General features: G+C 41.7%; 1 protein-coding gene across 1 annotated transcript in view; it reads left to right on the top strand.

The window, feature by feature from the left end:
• Positions 1–17,731, top strand: part of SCN5A (sodium voltage-gated channel alpha subunit 5) — a 216,003-nt gene that overhangs the window by 143,864 nt on the left and 54,408 nt on the right. The window contains exons 17-18 of the mRNA XM_082046668.1: positions 708–1,178; positions 15,354–15,482. Of these exons, the coding sequence (XP_081902794.1) occupies positions 708–1,178; positions 15,354–15,482 (600 nt within the window). The remainder of the gene's footprint in view (positions 1–707; positions 1,179–15,353; positions 15,483–17,731) is intronic.

Here is a 17,731-nt window from a genome sequence, read left to right as displayed (position 1 = left end):
TCCAATCTTTCATTCCCCAGAACCCCCAAGTCCTTCTCCACAGGGATGCTCTCAATCCCTTCATCCCCAACCTGTATTGATACCAGAGTTTGCCCCAACCCACGTGCAGGACCTTGTGCTTGGCCTCATTGAACCTCATGAGGTTCGCATGGGCCCATTTCTTGAGCTTGTCCAGATCCCTATTTATTATATGCTATGAAATACAATATTTACACTGAGTAAAAAACAAAAAGGTTCCGGAAACATTGTTCCTACAGTCTTCTTCTACATGTAAGCAGTACCTTTCTGGATGTCAATTAACGTTGCAATTAGTGATTTTCTCCAAGATGGAATACTGGCAATTAGGAAAATCATAATACCACCACTTATGAGAATACTTATACTATGTAACTTCCAATGAAAATTTTATCACATGTTCTGTTTCTAAGCTTTGCCTTTTTCATATTTTGGGAGGTTGGAGGTGGAAAGGGAATGTCAGAGTGTCTTATTGCCTATGCTATACTTCTGCACCTGAAATTAATGTGCTCAGATGTGTCTGCAGACCTCCTCTTCCTACTGAAACCACCTGTTATTAGAGGTAGTTCCACAAATGCTGGTGGTACAGTGGCACAGATGAGATGAGACTCGGACCCTTCTGCTTCGAAGACCAAACATTTGCCCTTTATTATTAAGGGTCATTGATTTCCTTTTAACTTTATTCATTGCAGGTGCTCAACCTGTTCCTGGCCTTGCTGCTAAGCTCTTTCAGTGCTGACAACCTCTCAGCACCAGATGAGGATGGGGAGATGAACAACCTGCAGCTTGCTTTTGCTCGGATCAACAGGGGTCTTCAGTATGTGAAACGCACGACATGGAATTTTTGCTGCAATGTTCTCCGGCACCCCAAGACGACGGCTGAAAAGAAGGCAATGATGAAGCTTGCTGCCCAGAACACGGGTGCCCTTAACAATTGCATGAACAGTCACACAACTGCTGAGCTTGGCAAAGACATGGAGAATCACAAAGAGAACCACGCTGAGGATGGGATGACTAAAAATGGGGAGAAACACCTAGGAATTACAGACAACGATGATTTTATGACCAATCCTGACCTTTCAATTTGTGTTCCTATTGCTGTGGGAGAGTCGGATATTGAGGAGGAAGATGAGGAGCAAAGCACCTTTACGGAAATGGAGCAGGTAGGCAACTAAATATTTGCTGGTTGCAGCTTATTGAGATGGCTTTTGTTCCTTCCCTTGCTCTGGATCCATGGCTCATGATGCAAAAGTCCTATGGCCTAATCCTGCCTTTGATATGTTGTAAACTTCAGAAGAAGTTACACGTGCATATCTAAGAGCAAAATTCTGTCTCCAACAAGAGGCATTCCCTTGGTATTTTTCGTGCTTGTCTAGATTAAATCTTCTAACCAGAACAATTAAACCCTTTCCCCCACAGGAGCCTGTGTTTTTATTTTCAGCTGAATCATGGGAATGTTACAGAACAAATCTTAGGTCCTCTAATTATGATGGAATTTTCTCAGTGCGCAAAAATAGGCAATGGCTTTGTTTGATTTGTGCAGCAAGAGTTGAGGGCCAGGTAGTTCTCTTAAAAACAGAGTGAGGTGGAGGCTGATATGACAAGACACCAGAGAAAGAGAGAATATATGTAATTGTATGTATTCAGGCAGAAAAATTAGTTATTTGCCTTTTCTTTGGTATGACGTTGCAGATTTTCATATTCCCCAGAGCACTCTAGTAGTAAAGGCTGAAAAATTCTGTGTGGTTCAGAGTATTGGTGTAAAATGCAGAAGAAAAATCTTCATGGGCACACTTTTCTTTTTCTTCTTCTCCTCCTCTCCCCTTTCTAACAGCTTTTTCTCTTGGCTCCATGCACTGTAGGTAGTTAATATTTTCCAGACCCTTCAGCCTTGATCCAGCATCCTCTGAGTCAGGCTGATACCTGTGGAGCTCAGCAGGCACTGGATCAAAGCTGCTGTTTGGATCCAGCTGCCAGAAGGGATCCCCAATCTCTTGGTCGAGGGGAAGAAAGTTTTGAAGCAAAGCTGTTCTTAAAGAAGTTCCTAAAAGAAACCTGAGGAAGGAGTCTCTGTCAGGAGATGGGCACAAATTGACTGATAAATGTTAATTTCTCCTGCTTCATGGTGGAAATACTTTCAGTGTTTATGTATCTGCTCACCAGCAAGTCTTACACATTGACCATCTCCTTGGGGAGCTGAAGGGTGAGGGGTCAGAAAACTCTATGGTCAAGCCCCGCTGCCCAAATGGACACCTAGGTAACAAAAAAAGAAGTCTAAAATTTTTGGTAAATGCTTGTAGGAGATGTTTTGTATCGTTTTTGAGGAACAGTTCTACTGAAATGACCTGCGGATCAATGTGGGTAGCGTGGTTAATATCTGTTTTTTCTTTGAAGTCATTTTCTTTTCCCAGCGTTGAATTAAACCTACAAGCAGAGTACACTTGAAAAGTGAAACATAAATATAGCAGATGGGTTTCTTAGTATTAACAAGTCTGCAAATACTGAGTAGCATAAATGAGTATAATAGCATGTAAATGTGTTTAATTCTGGAGGGGTTTTTTTCCTTTTAAAGGTATCTATACCTTTCTGCTACATCTGACAGAGGGTCACAATCTTTAAATTTCTCAGGTTTTCCTTTCACAATACAAAGCAAAAGTTTGTTGAAACTTTGCACATAAGTGTCCGTGAGGTCCAGACGCTTGTGTGTCTGTGTGCGTATGCACAGGTGTGTATGTTGTATGACTGTATTCACATAGCAATGTTCACAATTGCAAGCTAAGGTGCAACATAAAGCATGGAGGGTTTGGGGTTTTTACAGTTTATGGTACCTTAAAAGTATAGAGATGTGGATGTCTATTTAGCTGCACAATGTGTCCATGCAGGTGCTGGCATGTATAGTAGTAGATGGGACAGGTAGTCATCTATTTTATTCTGTACAGTAAGTGTGGAATTAGGCCTTTAGTGAGATCCACTGGAGTCATAAGGGAGAGAACTGATGTAGAAGCGTAGGCATTTTATTGAAATGGAACATTATAAATAAAAGTTGATTTTAAAATCTTAAGAAAACTTATTCAAATTATTTCAATAATATTGAAATATTATCATATTATGATACAACCATTGAGGATTCAGAATTAAACCAAATAGTAAGAACCAAGTAGGAGAAGTAAACCAAAATACTCCACACTGTACCTTTTCACAAAATTTTCAATGAACACTAGGTTAACATTGTCACATTTCCACAAGATGTTTGGTTTGCAAGTGAAATAATGTAGTTCACTGCTAATGTGTGCATTAAATAGAAGGCGTGGAGTTGTGAAATGTATTAATTAGCTTTGTCACTAGTGTTTTGCAGGCTTTGACAAACAGCTGCTGCAGGTCACTGCTGTTCCCCTGTGCAAATTTCTAGAGAGGAAAATGTGTGTATGTGGGGGGGTTCCAACTCGAAGACTCAAAATACATTGGCATAATAACTAAATAAAAATAGGAAGATGCTCAACAGCAGAAATTATAATTGCATGATGAGCTTTGCATTTGCTTTCCTGCAAAACCCTGATAAATTTGCACAGCTGTAAAAGTCTCCATAAGGAGCAGAGCCATGAGAAAGCAAATCTTGAATGATTCAAAGATCTACAATTTTTAATGGTGCCCATTCCAACGATCTATGATCTCTGGACCCACAAAAAAAAACCCTCTCTTAGTCAAGGTTACTGCAGAAGAAGTTATTGCACCTGGAGGTCAGTATGAAATCCCAGTTCCCTGGATGTCGAGTTGTGAGAATTACAGCGTGCTGACCTTTGTATCAAGGGCAGCCCTGTGGGACTCTGAGCAATAAACTTCCCCACTCACTGTAATCCTGCAAACCCCAACTCTGAGGGAGTTCTCACCTCCTTTCCTCCAGGATGGCCACAATAACCACAGCAGAGCTCGCAAAGGAAGAACAATGTGAACAAGAGCAAAATTTACATGATTGCTCTGAAAGGGCACAATTACAGTGAAGTATCTTTTTGTGTGGAGGGCATCACACAGAAACGAAACAAGAACTATCGAGGCTACACTAAACATTCAAATCTATTCTAACTTCCCCCTAATTATAATCCATATTTTTACATATTTAAATATTTTAGCATGTACAAAGAGAGTGTGATATGTATATTTACTTCTCAGGAGAAGACAATGTACCCTGCTTCACTTTATAGTTGTTGGCTGACCTAGAATTTCGCAGCCCTTTGGCAGCATTGCCAGAACCTGCCTTCCTCCTCCTGCAAGGAGATTTGGTGCGATAGAGAGGAGGAGAAAGGAGATGGAGTTTATGTATTCATGCCTCTCAAGTGCAAGGCTAGGTAAATCTACTCAATCCCTACACATCCTTTACACTTCTCTGTCAGTTGAAGATCCTGGACCATATTCTGTTCATCATGCGCTCACATCAGTCCAGACTCATCTGTTGTGTTCAGGTGGATAAAGGGAGGCTGCTCTCAAGCAAAATCATGAAGTTGTTGATCCCAGTGATGGATTTTAGGGTGGTGATCAGCTCAGTTTACAGGTCCTGTACCAGTGCTGTGCTCTTCTCAGAGAGTCACAAAACTACTCTAAAGTAAGCCATTGTGGCTATGAGAAATGGGCTCCACAGTGTTATGTGCAGCAGTTTGAAATTTCAGATGATGCGAAAACCTTTTGTGACTGCACACTTTCCTCTGAGTAATAGAAATGTCTAAGTTTAAATTTCAGCTGCCATTTCTATTATCAAAGCTTACACTGGCAGCAGCCGTCTTCCTGAAAGCTCCCAATTTGTGGCACTGTCATTGCCACATCACTCGAAGGAGCGAGACCACCTGATAGCTTCTAAATCTCCTTTGATTACTGAGATGCAAGTGAGATGCTCTTCTGACTCAGAGAGGCAGGAGGCACATGCCTGTAGCCCACACATACGGTGAAAGGATCAGAAAAAAGAGCTGAACAATGGAAGTCAGGACAGGTGCAAGAAGCTGGCAGAAGAGGAGTGAGGCTGAGAAAGGACCGCCTTGAACTTCATGAATTAATCTCTATTGTGTGATACATGTGTTGATGCCAGTCACTGCGACATTTTGACTTAGGGCTTTACCTAAACCCCTTCCTTGCCCTGCTTGCAGTGAGGGGAAGTGTTTCCCTGTCAGTCCACAAGATTTTTTCAGGATTTGAAGAGAAGTTTAACAGTAGAATGAGAACAAGAATAATCACAACAAAAAAATATCATCCACCTGATCATACTTTGGACATGGTGTCCAAATAACCTTCTATTACATGAAAATTGTCTTCCTTTTTACTCCTTCTTTGAGATGTATCATCCTAAATATGGGTTGTCCTATCAGGAGAAAAGCTCTCAAAATCTCAGCAGGAACCACAGCAAATGTTGCATCTTCTCAGGGCTCTTTCAGGTTCTCATTGTGGCTTCCTAGATGATTAAAACATGAACATTTATTTTTTTGAACCTCCATAGAGTGTCTTGTAATTGCTTATAAAGACCATCTTTTCATATGTGACATCAACTGTCAGTCTCCTGAGGGAGTAAGAAACAAATAATGGGGACAATAAGGTGATGGAATGATTCATTGCCCACAGTCCAGTCCACCTGATGCAGTGGATCCTACCAGAGTTTACCTGCAGTTTAGTTACGTTGAAAATTTCAGACATCAGAAGGGTTTGTACTATTTACATTAGAAACATTAAGTCCAAAGCTTAAATCTTCAAAATTCCTGCTTTAGTATTGCTTAACCTTCTAGGTGTCCACAGGTCTAGCCCAGAATAGTGTGTGCCTTTTTCACAGTAACATCACTTTGTGGTTCAGAGGTATCCTGTGAGAGACTAAAAGGAGGTTCCAAATTAATAACCCAGTGAAAGAGTTCCCAAAGTACAGTGTCCTGCACTTCTACCATTGAACTCTGTCTCATTTCTATTACCCCAGGCTTCAACAATGTCCAGGTCTTTCTGCATGGGATCTGGACCCTTTTCTGTATTGATGAGTTCCTACAGTTTGCAAAATTCATTAGCACAACCTCAGAAAACGGCTCTACATTTTCCTCATTGTTTGCGTCAGCCCAGCGGGGTGGTTATTGCTTTCTCCCCTTTCTTAAATTTAATTACTGCATCTTCTGCCTTACTCAAACCACTGCCCTTGACTTGAGCTGACTGTAGTGTGTCACAGAGAAGAAAATCCATGCTGTGGTGGCTGGTGGCTCTTGGTCACATCTCACATTCGCCCTCTCTGCCGTGTCAAAGCCAGGCACGGATGCTGCTTTCCGCAGAGATAACACCTTTGTATTTTCACATGCGGCGCAGTGCCGAGCCAGCAGCACTTGCCTGCTTGTCTCCAGAAAATGCCATTATTGATTTGTTCCGACGGAGTGGCTAATTGGGTCATATGGAAAGTGCTGGCTGCCTGCTGTAGGACGGAGCGTTTTTCAGCTTCTTACCCCTTCCTCGGCACCAGGCACGCACACCACGGGAGATCTGACTTTCCGTGCGCAGCCGCCAAGCCCCAACTGGCTCATTTGTGCCATCCCGAGACCTCAAAGCTGGTGGAGGGCTTGCCCACCCTCTTGCCTGAGGCTTACCCTTGGCTGTGGAAATCCTTAAATAGCAGAGAGCTGTTGCTGTGCCTGCTGTGCCTTCCCGTGACCCGACAGGGAACATTGCCTGTGGGAAGGGGACAACGTCTTTCGTCGTCTCTTGGGGTTTCCCACCTGCACAGCTGCACTTCTCTGTGCTCTTCCTAGACCCCCCCAAGGCAGAGCAGCACCTCCGCTGTGATTTTTCAAGAGGTTTGGGTCTGCACAGAGGACCCAAGGGGTGCAAGTTGCCTGAGTTTTGCACCCAGGGCGAGTATTCCTTGCTGTAGAGCACGCCATGCTTTCTCAGTCATATTCCATTTTTTAATTTATCCTCAGTTGGCAGTTCTCCCCTCATGTATACCCTTGCCTGGGCTCCACCACTACATTTTCCAGGAAAATCAGTTTTCCAGACTTTAAAGGAGTGACTGCCTCTGTACATGTCAATGACAGAGCTGACTGCCACCACAGTCTCTGTTCAGTGGTATGGTTTCTATATTGCTCTAAGCTGAATCAAACCCCCAAGCTTTCATTCTCTTCTTCCCCATATTTACTTCAGAATTACCCACTAATTTTATTTCATTTGACGAGGTGAAACATTTTCTGATAGCTTTTTTTTGTTTTGCATGTTTCTACCAGCAAGAGATTCATAATTTTGAGATCAGAGAGGAACATTAGGATCTTCATGGTTTAGCTTTCTCATAACACTGAGTCAAAGCCAGTAATTTCTGCACAGAGCTTGTTAAGTTTATTTTAGCTGTGATATATCATTTGTAAGGCAGAGAAAAGATGAAATGTCTCAGGTAACAGAGAGTTCACCATCTGCATCTGGACCCACATCTGTTTCCTTTGTATACAGTGGAAATTTCACTGTACAATTTCTGTGCATTACTGACCTGCTCCTAAACCTGAAGTGATTCTGTAAAAGTCAATAGAATTATTCCAGGTTGACATACCTGTAGCTGAAATTATTGAAAATTGCTATGAAAATGGCAGCGCTTAAAGATTTTGATATAATTTTTTTTTTTGTGGCAGTGTCTTGTGCTCCTAATAATTCTAATGTCTATAAATCAGCAATACTATGAAGTCATGTGTTTATTTGACAGGGCACATTAATTTCAACCTTTTACTGCAGGAAATATACTTTATTGTCAGGAACCATAATGCCCTTTCAGACAGTATTTATATTCCATGTGCTTTCAGTTCCAGTCTGTGGGACACGTTCTCTTTTAGTGCAACTGGATAAAATACCTCTGAAGTCAGTTGATGACTCCCCAGTTCTTACTGGCAGGAGAGGGAGCCCATGTGTATATATGCATGCAGCATGCAATAAATCTTACAGCATCCTTTTTGTCAGCTTTATTTGGGCCCATATTTTTTGATCATGAAGTAAGATAGCAAGGTTCTTTTTCATTATTATTAGGTATGTGGCTTGCCTGGATTTCTTGCTTCTCAAACTGTATGTTTTGCTTTGCGTTTCCTGAAAACTGTGTAGAACTCAACTATTTTCTAGTTGTTTTGAGCAATAGAATAGAATATTTCTGTATTTATCATTTTCAGAAGAAGAGCAGCAAAGCCATTAGAAAAAGGACTGTAAGCCACAGCAGCAGATTTAAAGCCACAGTTAGTGGCCGTGATGATGTTTGTCTGGTGAAGTTTTTAGTTTGTTTTTATTCAAAATGAAAGAAAATACCAAGGCAGGATGGTTCCAGGGGAGTTTTTGCTGTTAACAGCCCCTGCTGAGCAGCTGTGGTGTCTGTCCAGTCTTAGCCATTCTAAATCTTCAGGGCCAGATTCTTGTATTTTTATCCAGATTTAAACGTCTTAATCTTTGGTTTTACACATAGAAAGATACTCGTGTTTGTTTTATTTCAGTACGATGGGGCAGAAGGAGAAGACTCCGTGTCAGGTCCCTGCTGACATGATTAGAGCAGTCACACTGCGAACAAAGGTTTTTAGGATGCTTATTCAGGACGCGGTGGCAGGGAAATATATTTGTCCACAGCATAACGCCTGAGGTGCAGGAAACACAGGGAGATGATGGAGGAGAGAAAGAGGGGGGAGAATTTAACACACACACACACAAAAAAAAGCCTGGCATTGAAAGAGCCGATATCAGGCGTAGCGGACTTGACAACATGCATTTGGACAAGTGCCCAGACCGGGACCTACGCGTCAGTCACAGCCTAGTGGGTGCCATTTCCCAGTATCCATGTCCCTCCCTGCAGCGAAACGCTGCCTAGAAATGAGCATTTCTTACTGTTTCTCCCTTTGGTAAAGAAAATGCCGACATTTAAAATTTTTAGACAAAATGAACAGCAGCCAGTTCCCCAGCAGCTCCTGTGCTGAGTGAGACAGTGAGTGCGTGTGTGTGTGTGTGTTGGGGGGGTTGAAATTATTCCTGTTAATTATGGTCCGAAATAACAAAATTTAAAGTAATGGTTATTTTGTTGCTACTGCCTATAATAATAGAAGATTTCCTTAAGGATCAAAATATTAATGTCTTATTTGGGTGAAAGGTAACGGGTTATTTCAGGCACTCTCACTCACTGCACTTTGAGGCAAACTTCCAAAATTTAAACTTCCATCAGAGGAGCCCATTAGTTTGAGTTCTTCACATTATACTGTGGAGAGATCCCAATTACCAAAAGAAACATAAAGCAGAGTGTGATTAAACTTCAAAATGCAATTTAGCAGAAGGTATTAGCTTGAACTCTGAACAATGAACACTTATGAAATACTTTCACTGCCTATTTAAGCCTATTGAATTGATAACAGGCTAAATTAACTTTGACAGTCCATCTTTTTTGCCAAGTTTTCCCACTTAGACTAATTTTAAGAGTCAACCCTTGGAATAATGAATCTGTGTTTTATTATGGGCAGTGTGTTTGCCTGGTGTGGGAAAAGATCTTAGGCCAGCAAGGCAGAGGGCATTAGAAATAATGTTCCTTGCTCCTCCGTGGCCAGAGTTTCAATGCTTATAATGTTCTGGATTAATGCAAGAAGTAGCACCGCCGAACTGCTGTTTCCCTCCTTGAGGGATGACGTTTGGCAAAGCATCCAGCCCTTGTGCAGCGACCAGCAGTTAGTGGCTGTGACGATGTTTGTCTGGCAAAGTTTTAGTTCACCTTTATTCAAAATGGAAGAAAATACCAGGGTTGGTTCCAGGGGAGTTTTTGTTCTTAACAGCCTCTGCTGAGCAGCTGTGGTTTCTGGCCAGCTTTAGCTTTGGCCATTCTGAATTTTAAGGGCCACATATTGGTGTTTTTATCCAGCTAAGTATTCACAGGTGCACATTTTTTTTTTTTTTATAAGAAGTACTGCACTTTGCTTCCAAATACCTTACAGCTTTCAGGGGGGAAAAATGTGTTTCTGAAGTCCATCAGGAGGACAAGTTCTGTGTTTAGCTAAACAGGTGTAAGTTCAAACTACAATGGCATTAACTCTGACAGCTGACAGCGCAAGTGGAAACTCCCTGGGGACCTGTGGACATCCAGGTTAGGAGCATCATTTCACCTACTGGTGCCTTCACCGGGAGATGGAGAACAGGCTTATGCTGTTTCTGGACCCAGAGACTATTGTGTTTAACCTGTTTTGCAAACATTGCTCTTCTGCATGCATGTGTTAGTGATTTGTACTTTAATAAATGGGGTCCCAATAAAGTCTGGGTCATCAAGAAGAAGAAAAAATCCAGATGTAGTCACACAGCAAATGTGAGCAGCACTTTCTAATTCTGGCCTTTTACTACTCCCTTTGCACCAGGTTGTTTCTGGCTTTTGCACAGATGAATGGCAACAGAAAAGACTGGCAGGAGTAGCTAAGAGCAGCAAAACTGAAAATCTACAGGCTGTTCTGGTCTGATGTCTGGTTGTTTCTGCTGAAGTGGAATAACGGACTAGGTGGCACAGGATGGAGAGTAGGAATGCCCAGTCTCAAATAATCAGGTTTAGACTTTCCCTTTTCCGTTTCCATACCCTCTCTGAGGAATCTACAGCTCGTAATTTATGTACGTGCTTCCTGTGTTGCAGACTTAAGGTAGGGCTTCATATGCTTTATATCAGTTTTGGAAACGCTGTAGTCTGCTAATAAAATGGACTTGTAAAGGAATGTAGCGTAGCGTGAGTCGTCTCCATGTCTTAGCTGTGATCCCAGTGCTGTGATGTGATATTGCTCCGGGTCTTCCTCTGATTTCTTATTAAACCCAGGAGTAGCAACTCTGCTTTGCAGAAGCAATTCTTCAAAGCGGGATAGAGAGATTCTCAAATGTGCACGCTTGAAGTTGACAGCTGCACACCAGCCCTCTTTTATTCCTAGTAGAGTAAGTTATATAAATCTTCCACTTCTTGTACTGAGGAAGCGAGGTGATTTTCCTGGTGTATTTGGTGACTTCTCATGCTTAATGTGCAGCCAGATAAATCTACTGTTTTTATCAGTGCTACAAGGATTGACATTTATTTGTGAAAGAGGAGAAACAAGATCATAAATGATCTATTCTGGCAATAAGAACCCATGGTTCGTTTCCCTGGTTCATGGTTATCAATTTATCTCCCATTTTAGCCCAGATTCTTTCAAGGCTTCTCAGAAAGACTGAATTCAGCATATCTGAGAGTTGCCAGCCCGACAGCTCTGCAGACTGTAGTCTCCTGTTTACACACAAAACAGGTGCCACCCAGGCAGTAATGCAAGTTCTCTGCATTTCAGCAGCACTGCAATCTGCTCGCTTCTCCATTTTTGTAGAGGTAGGATATAAACAGTTCGGTTTTCACGATCATTTACTTCTTGGCTTCTTCACAGAGGAAGGGTGCCAGTTACTAGATGCAAACTGTTGCTGAGAAAGGATGCCAGTTGCTGCCAGGCACGGTAATTTTATGAAATCCATAGCTGTCTGCAAGGAGGAACACAAACATCAACAATTCCTTTACGGAGTAAACAGGCCTCAAATAACTGTGTGTGTCACACTGCTGAACTGGGTTTGCTCTACATGAAAAGCTCCTCAGACTCCTACTATGACATCCGAAAACTGGCTGTAGCTAGCTTTGCAGGTTGAAATATGTTGTCATCTATTAAAAGACTAACTGCTGCTCTTTTGAGCTGCATTTCTTGAGGAGGCTCAGTTTCATAGTGTCAGTCATCTCTGAATGGCTAAACCAGAAATATTTCTGTTGCAGCATCCTTGCTGCTGCTGATGCTTCCTCTGATGGGTAGTGTCCCATGGTAAAGCAGGGTCCCACCTGTATGACCAAGTATGTGCAGACTTGTATGTGAGAGGACCATGACAAGCCTCCACCTCTCTGAGTCTGCACCTGGAAATGTCCTGACCACCTCATTCCTGCAAAGTGACTGCAGAACATCCCTGAAATCCCATTAGTGCCTCAAAATAGGTTTTCAAGGAGACAGAGGTACACAAGTGTGGTGGGAAGCAGAGAAGATACATAGGATTGAAGCTTGCCATTGCACTGTAGATTTAGTAAGGGTCAGTTTGCATTTGCACCATCTCACCACAGGCAGGGGATGCCCTGTCGACCTCATAAAATGAATGTATCCTGCCACATCCTTGCTTGCTGGCTCTGCAGTGACAGTTGCAAGGGGGTCAGGGCTCCAGGGCCAGTTCCCATTTTTTGCCTCCCCACCTGCTTTGGGGAGGAAGCTTCCTGGTATCAAGGGCTTTGCACGTCTTCTTTCCCACAACAGCCATGGCCAGGACATCAGGGAACAAATGTTACAAGCCAGGGTCATGAACTAGAGAGTGAATGAAGCATCAGGAGAACCCATTTGAGCTCTCGCCATCCAAAAGGCAGGTCCTGGGATCCTCTTGCTAAATTTGTTTGCACAGGATGGAAAAAAATGGTATTTCCATGGGGAAGGAATAAAGTGAATCCGTGCTGATGACAGGCATTTGTCTTGTTTTGCCAACAGCAAGTCCTCTTTCCAAACGAGTGGCATTTGCACTAATCCCCATTTGAGCCTGAAACAATTAGCCGATCCGTGCTTTTCAGAGGCAGAACGCAGCGTGGAGCCTTTGTACTTATTTGTGTCAGCAAACAAGTACGTGGGTCCGTGCACAAACACACTTGAGATGTCACCCAGATTACGCTCTATTTTCAATCTGGTTGCTGTTTTTCTGCTGCTACAACTGACCTGCAGCATGCAAGGGGACAACACCATGTCCATCCTCCTCCATGTGCTAATTGCTGGTCCAATGTTGGCAGATCACCTCTTTTTAAGGCCCAAATCAGAGGAGAGATAAGCAAACTTTTGGCTTATGGTCTAAAGGAGCTGATGTCTGTCCCAGGCTCCCAACCCTCCATTTGCACGCAGAAAGAAGTTTTTGTATCACCGAATGATTTTACTTTATAAATTACGAAAACAACTGAATCAATAAATATTAACATAATGTGTATTACCTTGGCAACATGGCACTTGATACAAAAATTAAAAACAAATTATATAAACCACCCACGGTGGGGAGCTTTACAGGAGATAAACCCGCTGCCATTGCTGCCAGAAGAATGAATCATCTGGAATCAGAACAAAAGCAAACAGTCCAAAGTTAAACAAAATGAAACAAATGCACCTTTTCCCAGACAGGTCTGTGCTGATCTTCAGGTGCCGTGTGCTGCAAATGAGACTGTTGCATCCCATGAGAGTGGCTTACCAAGGCTGCCTTCAGTTGTTTGAAAAAACTCAGCAGTTGATTCCCTAACACTCCTTTGGGGATCAATCTATACAATCAGTTCTTTTGAAAGGTTTATATATCTTAGAGATTTTCTCCCACCTTAGAAATTTGAAGGACAAGTCTGAAAACACGTGGTGATGAGCCACATCATTGTCTGAGCACAGGCACATGTTATCCCCGTTGGATAATTTGCCAGGATATATTTAATCAGTTCTAATTAATGTTAACTTATCAGATAGCTTGTGCAATTGTGATTTCTGGGAAGCAGATGGGTCCATGTTTCTTGGAGTTTAGGCTCTAGGAAAGTGTTGCTAAATCAGAGGGTTAGTAAATAAAGAATTGTTGTAGGTTTGGCATTTGACTCTAGTGTAGTGCAGTAATTTGCACTATACTTGAATATTTGTCAGATCAGCTGAGTTACAGAGTCTGTTCTCGTACGCTGCATAATTTCTAATAAGTCTGAGTGTACAACCTTTCTGCATTAATGAATTTGAGATGTCACCTCAGGTTGCATTGCATTTTTAAGATAAAACAATTGTTTCTGTTGTTTTAGTGTTACAACCACTATCATACCATTAAGGTTACTTGGTACTAAGTTGTATTCACATTTCATTTAAAAAAAAAAAAAACTTTTTAAGGCTGGGAACTATACTCCTTACTTGTATATACTGTGCCTTCCACATTAGCTTCTCCCCTGAACATTACACTGTTTTCAAAGATATACCTTAAAGAGTGTTGCTTCTTGACAGGGACAGAACTGTAACTTAATGATTATGGAGCAATCTCTGGCCTGCGAAGATCGGTGCTAAACTGTGCCTAGAAATTGTATGTAATACATTCTTATGCGGAGGGTAGTACAGGCTTGGACACGCATAATTTCATTTATTAAAGTTAGAATATATTTTAGACCACATGCCCTCTGAAGCAGGAAACAAGTAATTTGATTTTAAATTAATTTGCTAGAAACACGGAACGACATTTGAAAGGACTGGTACGAACCTGACAGCCTGAAAGTATTTACACGGAGAGCAATTTGCTTAACCAACTGCTTCCTTTGTGTCATCTGTTCTTTCGGATAGTTATATTTGGAATAAAGTGTTTTTCTGCTCCTGGTACCTCTTGAGGGACTTCCTGTGGTGATGTGGCTTTAGAAGTGAGGCAGGTAGGCTGCTGCTCTCTGGGGAAGGGAAACTCGCTTAATACATTAATAATGTCGAATGTTGGTCAAGCCGGGGGGGAGAAAAAAAAAAAGGGTGGACAAGTGAAAGATAAATAGGTTTAAATAATTACTGTTGAAATCTTGTTATGCTTGTAATTTTTTTCTCAGCATGGAAGTCCTTCTGTAAGCAATTCAGCACAACCCTTTGAAACCGGCTTGGGTTTTATCAATATTTTAGTAGCAGCATTAGTAATGGCATGAACGATGGTAGTGCTGTGATGAGCTATGGAGTTTTCAGAGAAATCCCTGTCTTAGGTGAATCAATAAAGCCACACTGATTTACACCAGCAGAGAACCTGGGCCTCCACATGTAGGGACCAACCCTGCAAACGTTCTTTCTACTGCCATTAGTCCTTCTGGAGAGTTCAGCAGCAATAATCACCCCCCCAGGAAGAAGTGGCTGGATTTAATGGCACCATTTGTACTAGGAAGCACTGGGTCTAGTTAGACATGTTTGCAGGAAAAAAAGAATATTGCTCTGATTCCAGAGTTCACCCCTTTTTAGTGAAGTACTTAAGGATGTGCTCTTCTTCCAACCTGTGGTTAAGTCCTGTTGGCATCAGTGGATGCAAAGTAGTCTTAAGTGTTTTGTTGAATAGGAGCTCAGAAGAAAAAAAAGTTGGCCTGTCTGTATTTCCATTTTGTACAGCCAGGTATTTTGACATAACGAGTTGCTAAAGCTGAAAAGCTACAGCATAAACTTGTGTTATCTTATTCCTTACCATTTTCCTTAAGATGTCATCCACTGACAAGTATAGTCCAGGTTATTTCTCTTCTATCTGGGGAGTTCTCCTTAAGAAATAAGCATGCTACCAAAGAAAAAGAAAATAAACCCATCTAGGATTATTTCCAGCAGGACAAACAGCTGCAGCTGAGGGGGCAGCGATGCCAAAGCCCAGGCGTCCGGAGTCAGAACTCTGAGATTTGTGAAGAGTTCAATGAGTTGCACATGGATAAGCAGTTGAAGGCTGAGCCACCACCTCCAGTAGGGAAAACAGAGGTAACAGAAACAACTTTCCTACCTGATACTGCATGCAATCTGTTGCACCAGCTCCGTAGTGCATGTCACTGATTTATGTTGCATTTATAGCTTGTAAAAAAAATACATGTTTGTCCCATGGTAGGAGAGCAATAGTATGTAGTAGGTATTACAGTCTTAGTAAAGAAAAGAGAGGATTCCGTTGTCATAAAAATAATTGAAAAGCTTGGAAAATTGAGATGAGATGACAAGACACTTTGAAAAAACACAAAGTCTTCTATAATGTTACTGTCTTATTTTAGGAGCAAATATGTATGTGTTTTCCCACTGTAAAGTAGCTCTAAGAATGACATCTGCTGACCGAGTTCACTGGAGGGCATCTGCTGTCTGTAGCAGATTACCATTTATTTTCCTGTTAGCACATAGAACCAACAAAGGTGCCACAATTTAAGTAGCTGGCATGAAGACACTAAATACTGAGCCTTGGTATCATTCAGCCAATGATGGACAAAGTGCAGTTCACTCATTGTTTCTTGATGTCTGCACATTGACATTTATTTTCAATTTGTAAGAATATGTTGTCCTTATAAACATGGATATCGAAACTACATATCTTTGTAGTGCACACTGATTGACTCCACACTTTAAATTCACTGTATCTTTCTTGCTCGCTTGTTAGGTTTTTTCCCAATTTAGAATTTTATTGACATAAAATTGCCTTTTGTTATTAGAGAGTCATGGATTCCCATCTTTGAAGGGAGGAACGGGAGGTTTTGGGTGATGTCCTGGGAGTTTGGGGAACTCCATAGCTCCTTGAGATTGGAACCAGTCATGGTTTTGGGGGACTGAACTAATTAAGGAGAAAGGGTGACATAGTATTTACATGCATCACACCTCTCCTAATTCTGCTATAAAACTGGTGGCAAGATTGTGCCCAGCAGGAACGATCCTGTGGAGAAATCTTGACAGGACAACAGGAAACATCACAGAGCCAGAGCACATCTTCTCCGGGCCTGCTGATTCATATTGTCATATGGGGTGGAATTTACTGAACTAAATGTGGACATCTGCATCTGAACTTGTCATCTGAGGTCCCTTTATAGTCAATGGGGATCTGGAGCCAACGTAGTTAGGCAAATGCGTCTCATCTCTGGCTGAAAGCAACATTTAAACTAGGTCAGATGAATCATCTTCTGAAAGTGTCTCTTTCTCGCCATTGACTACAAAGGGAACCCAAGGTAACTAGATGAGTTGTACACTTAGGTGAGCTAAATTCCACCCATAGCAACCAGAAATCCCCTAAGCCACGAGGTATTTCTTTAAGGAGCAATTCTCCTTACCAAAATACTTCTTGGCATATTGAACTTCGTCTTCAGCAAGAAAAGATCCTGAACTTTAGAGGAAGGAGACTCAAATATTTGATATCCCAGTATCAGGGGAAAAAATGTATATACATTTACCAAAGAACCTCAAAACTTTACAATAATGAGACGAAGCATTGTAAATAGGAGGAATTAGAAGACAGTTTCAGGAATTTTTCTCTCAGGATATTAGATATCTTTCATGTTTAAGTGTCTTGTTGAGATAAATAAACCCTGTGATCCTAACACAGAGACTGGAAAACTCTGTCCTTTTTCAGTGCTATAACAAAATGTCATGATAAATCAGGAACATTCTAGCCTTGATATATTCAGCAACATCGTGATAAAGAAATAATCCCCATTTCCTCCCTCAACTTTCAAAGGGTCCTGGAACACAAGTGTCACCTTTCTATAGTAGAGTATAATTGATTCTATTTGCGGCTGCTTAGAAAGAGGTGGAGGAATATGGCAATAATCCAGGGATGACTTGAAGTCAAACGGAAGTTCGCATGAGGCTATGAATGCCAACATGAAAGAGCAAAGGCCAAAGGATGCTATTTTTGAAGGCCAAATCTTGTGTGGACGTTACATACTTACACTCCTCCTATTCAGAAGTAATCTTTGTGCCAGCGTACGAGGACATGCTAATCATCTTTTTGATGAATGTCCCAAGAACTTGCGACTAGCCAAATAAAGCCAGCAACTGCGAGGAAGTAACTTAACAGATCTGGTATGCCCAAGAGGCAGGGCTGTGAGTGATTCAGTCGATAACTGGAAGCATTGAATCTCTTCTGAATAAAACGCTGTTGATGTCAGTAAAGGATACATTATATGATTAAAAATTCATCCTATATAGATCACCAGAAAGACACCATAGAAATAAAATCCTTGATG

The sequence above is a fragment of the Streptopelia decaocto genome (genome assembly GCF_964273445.1).
Source record: "Streptopelia decaocto genome assembly, chromosome: 2".
Lineage (NCBI taxonomy): Eukaryota > Metazoa > Chordata > Aves > Columbiformes > Columbidae > Streptopelia > Streptopelia decaocto.
The sequence above is the reverse complement of the archived record's forward strand: the minus strand, read 5'-3'. Positions and strand labels throughout refer to the sequence as shown.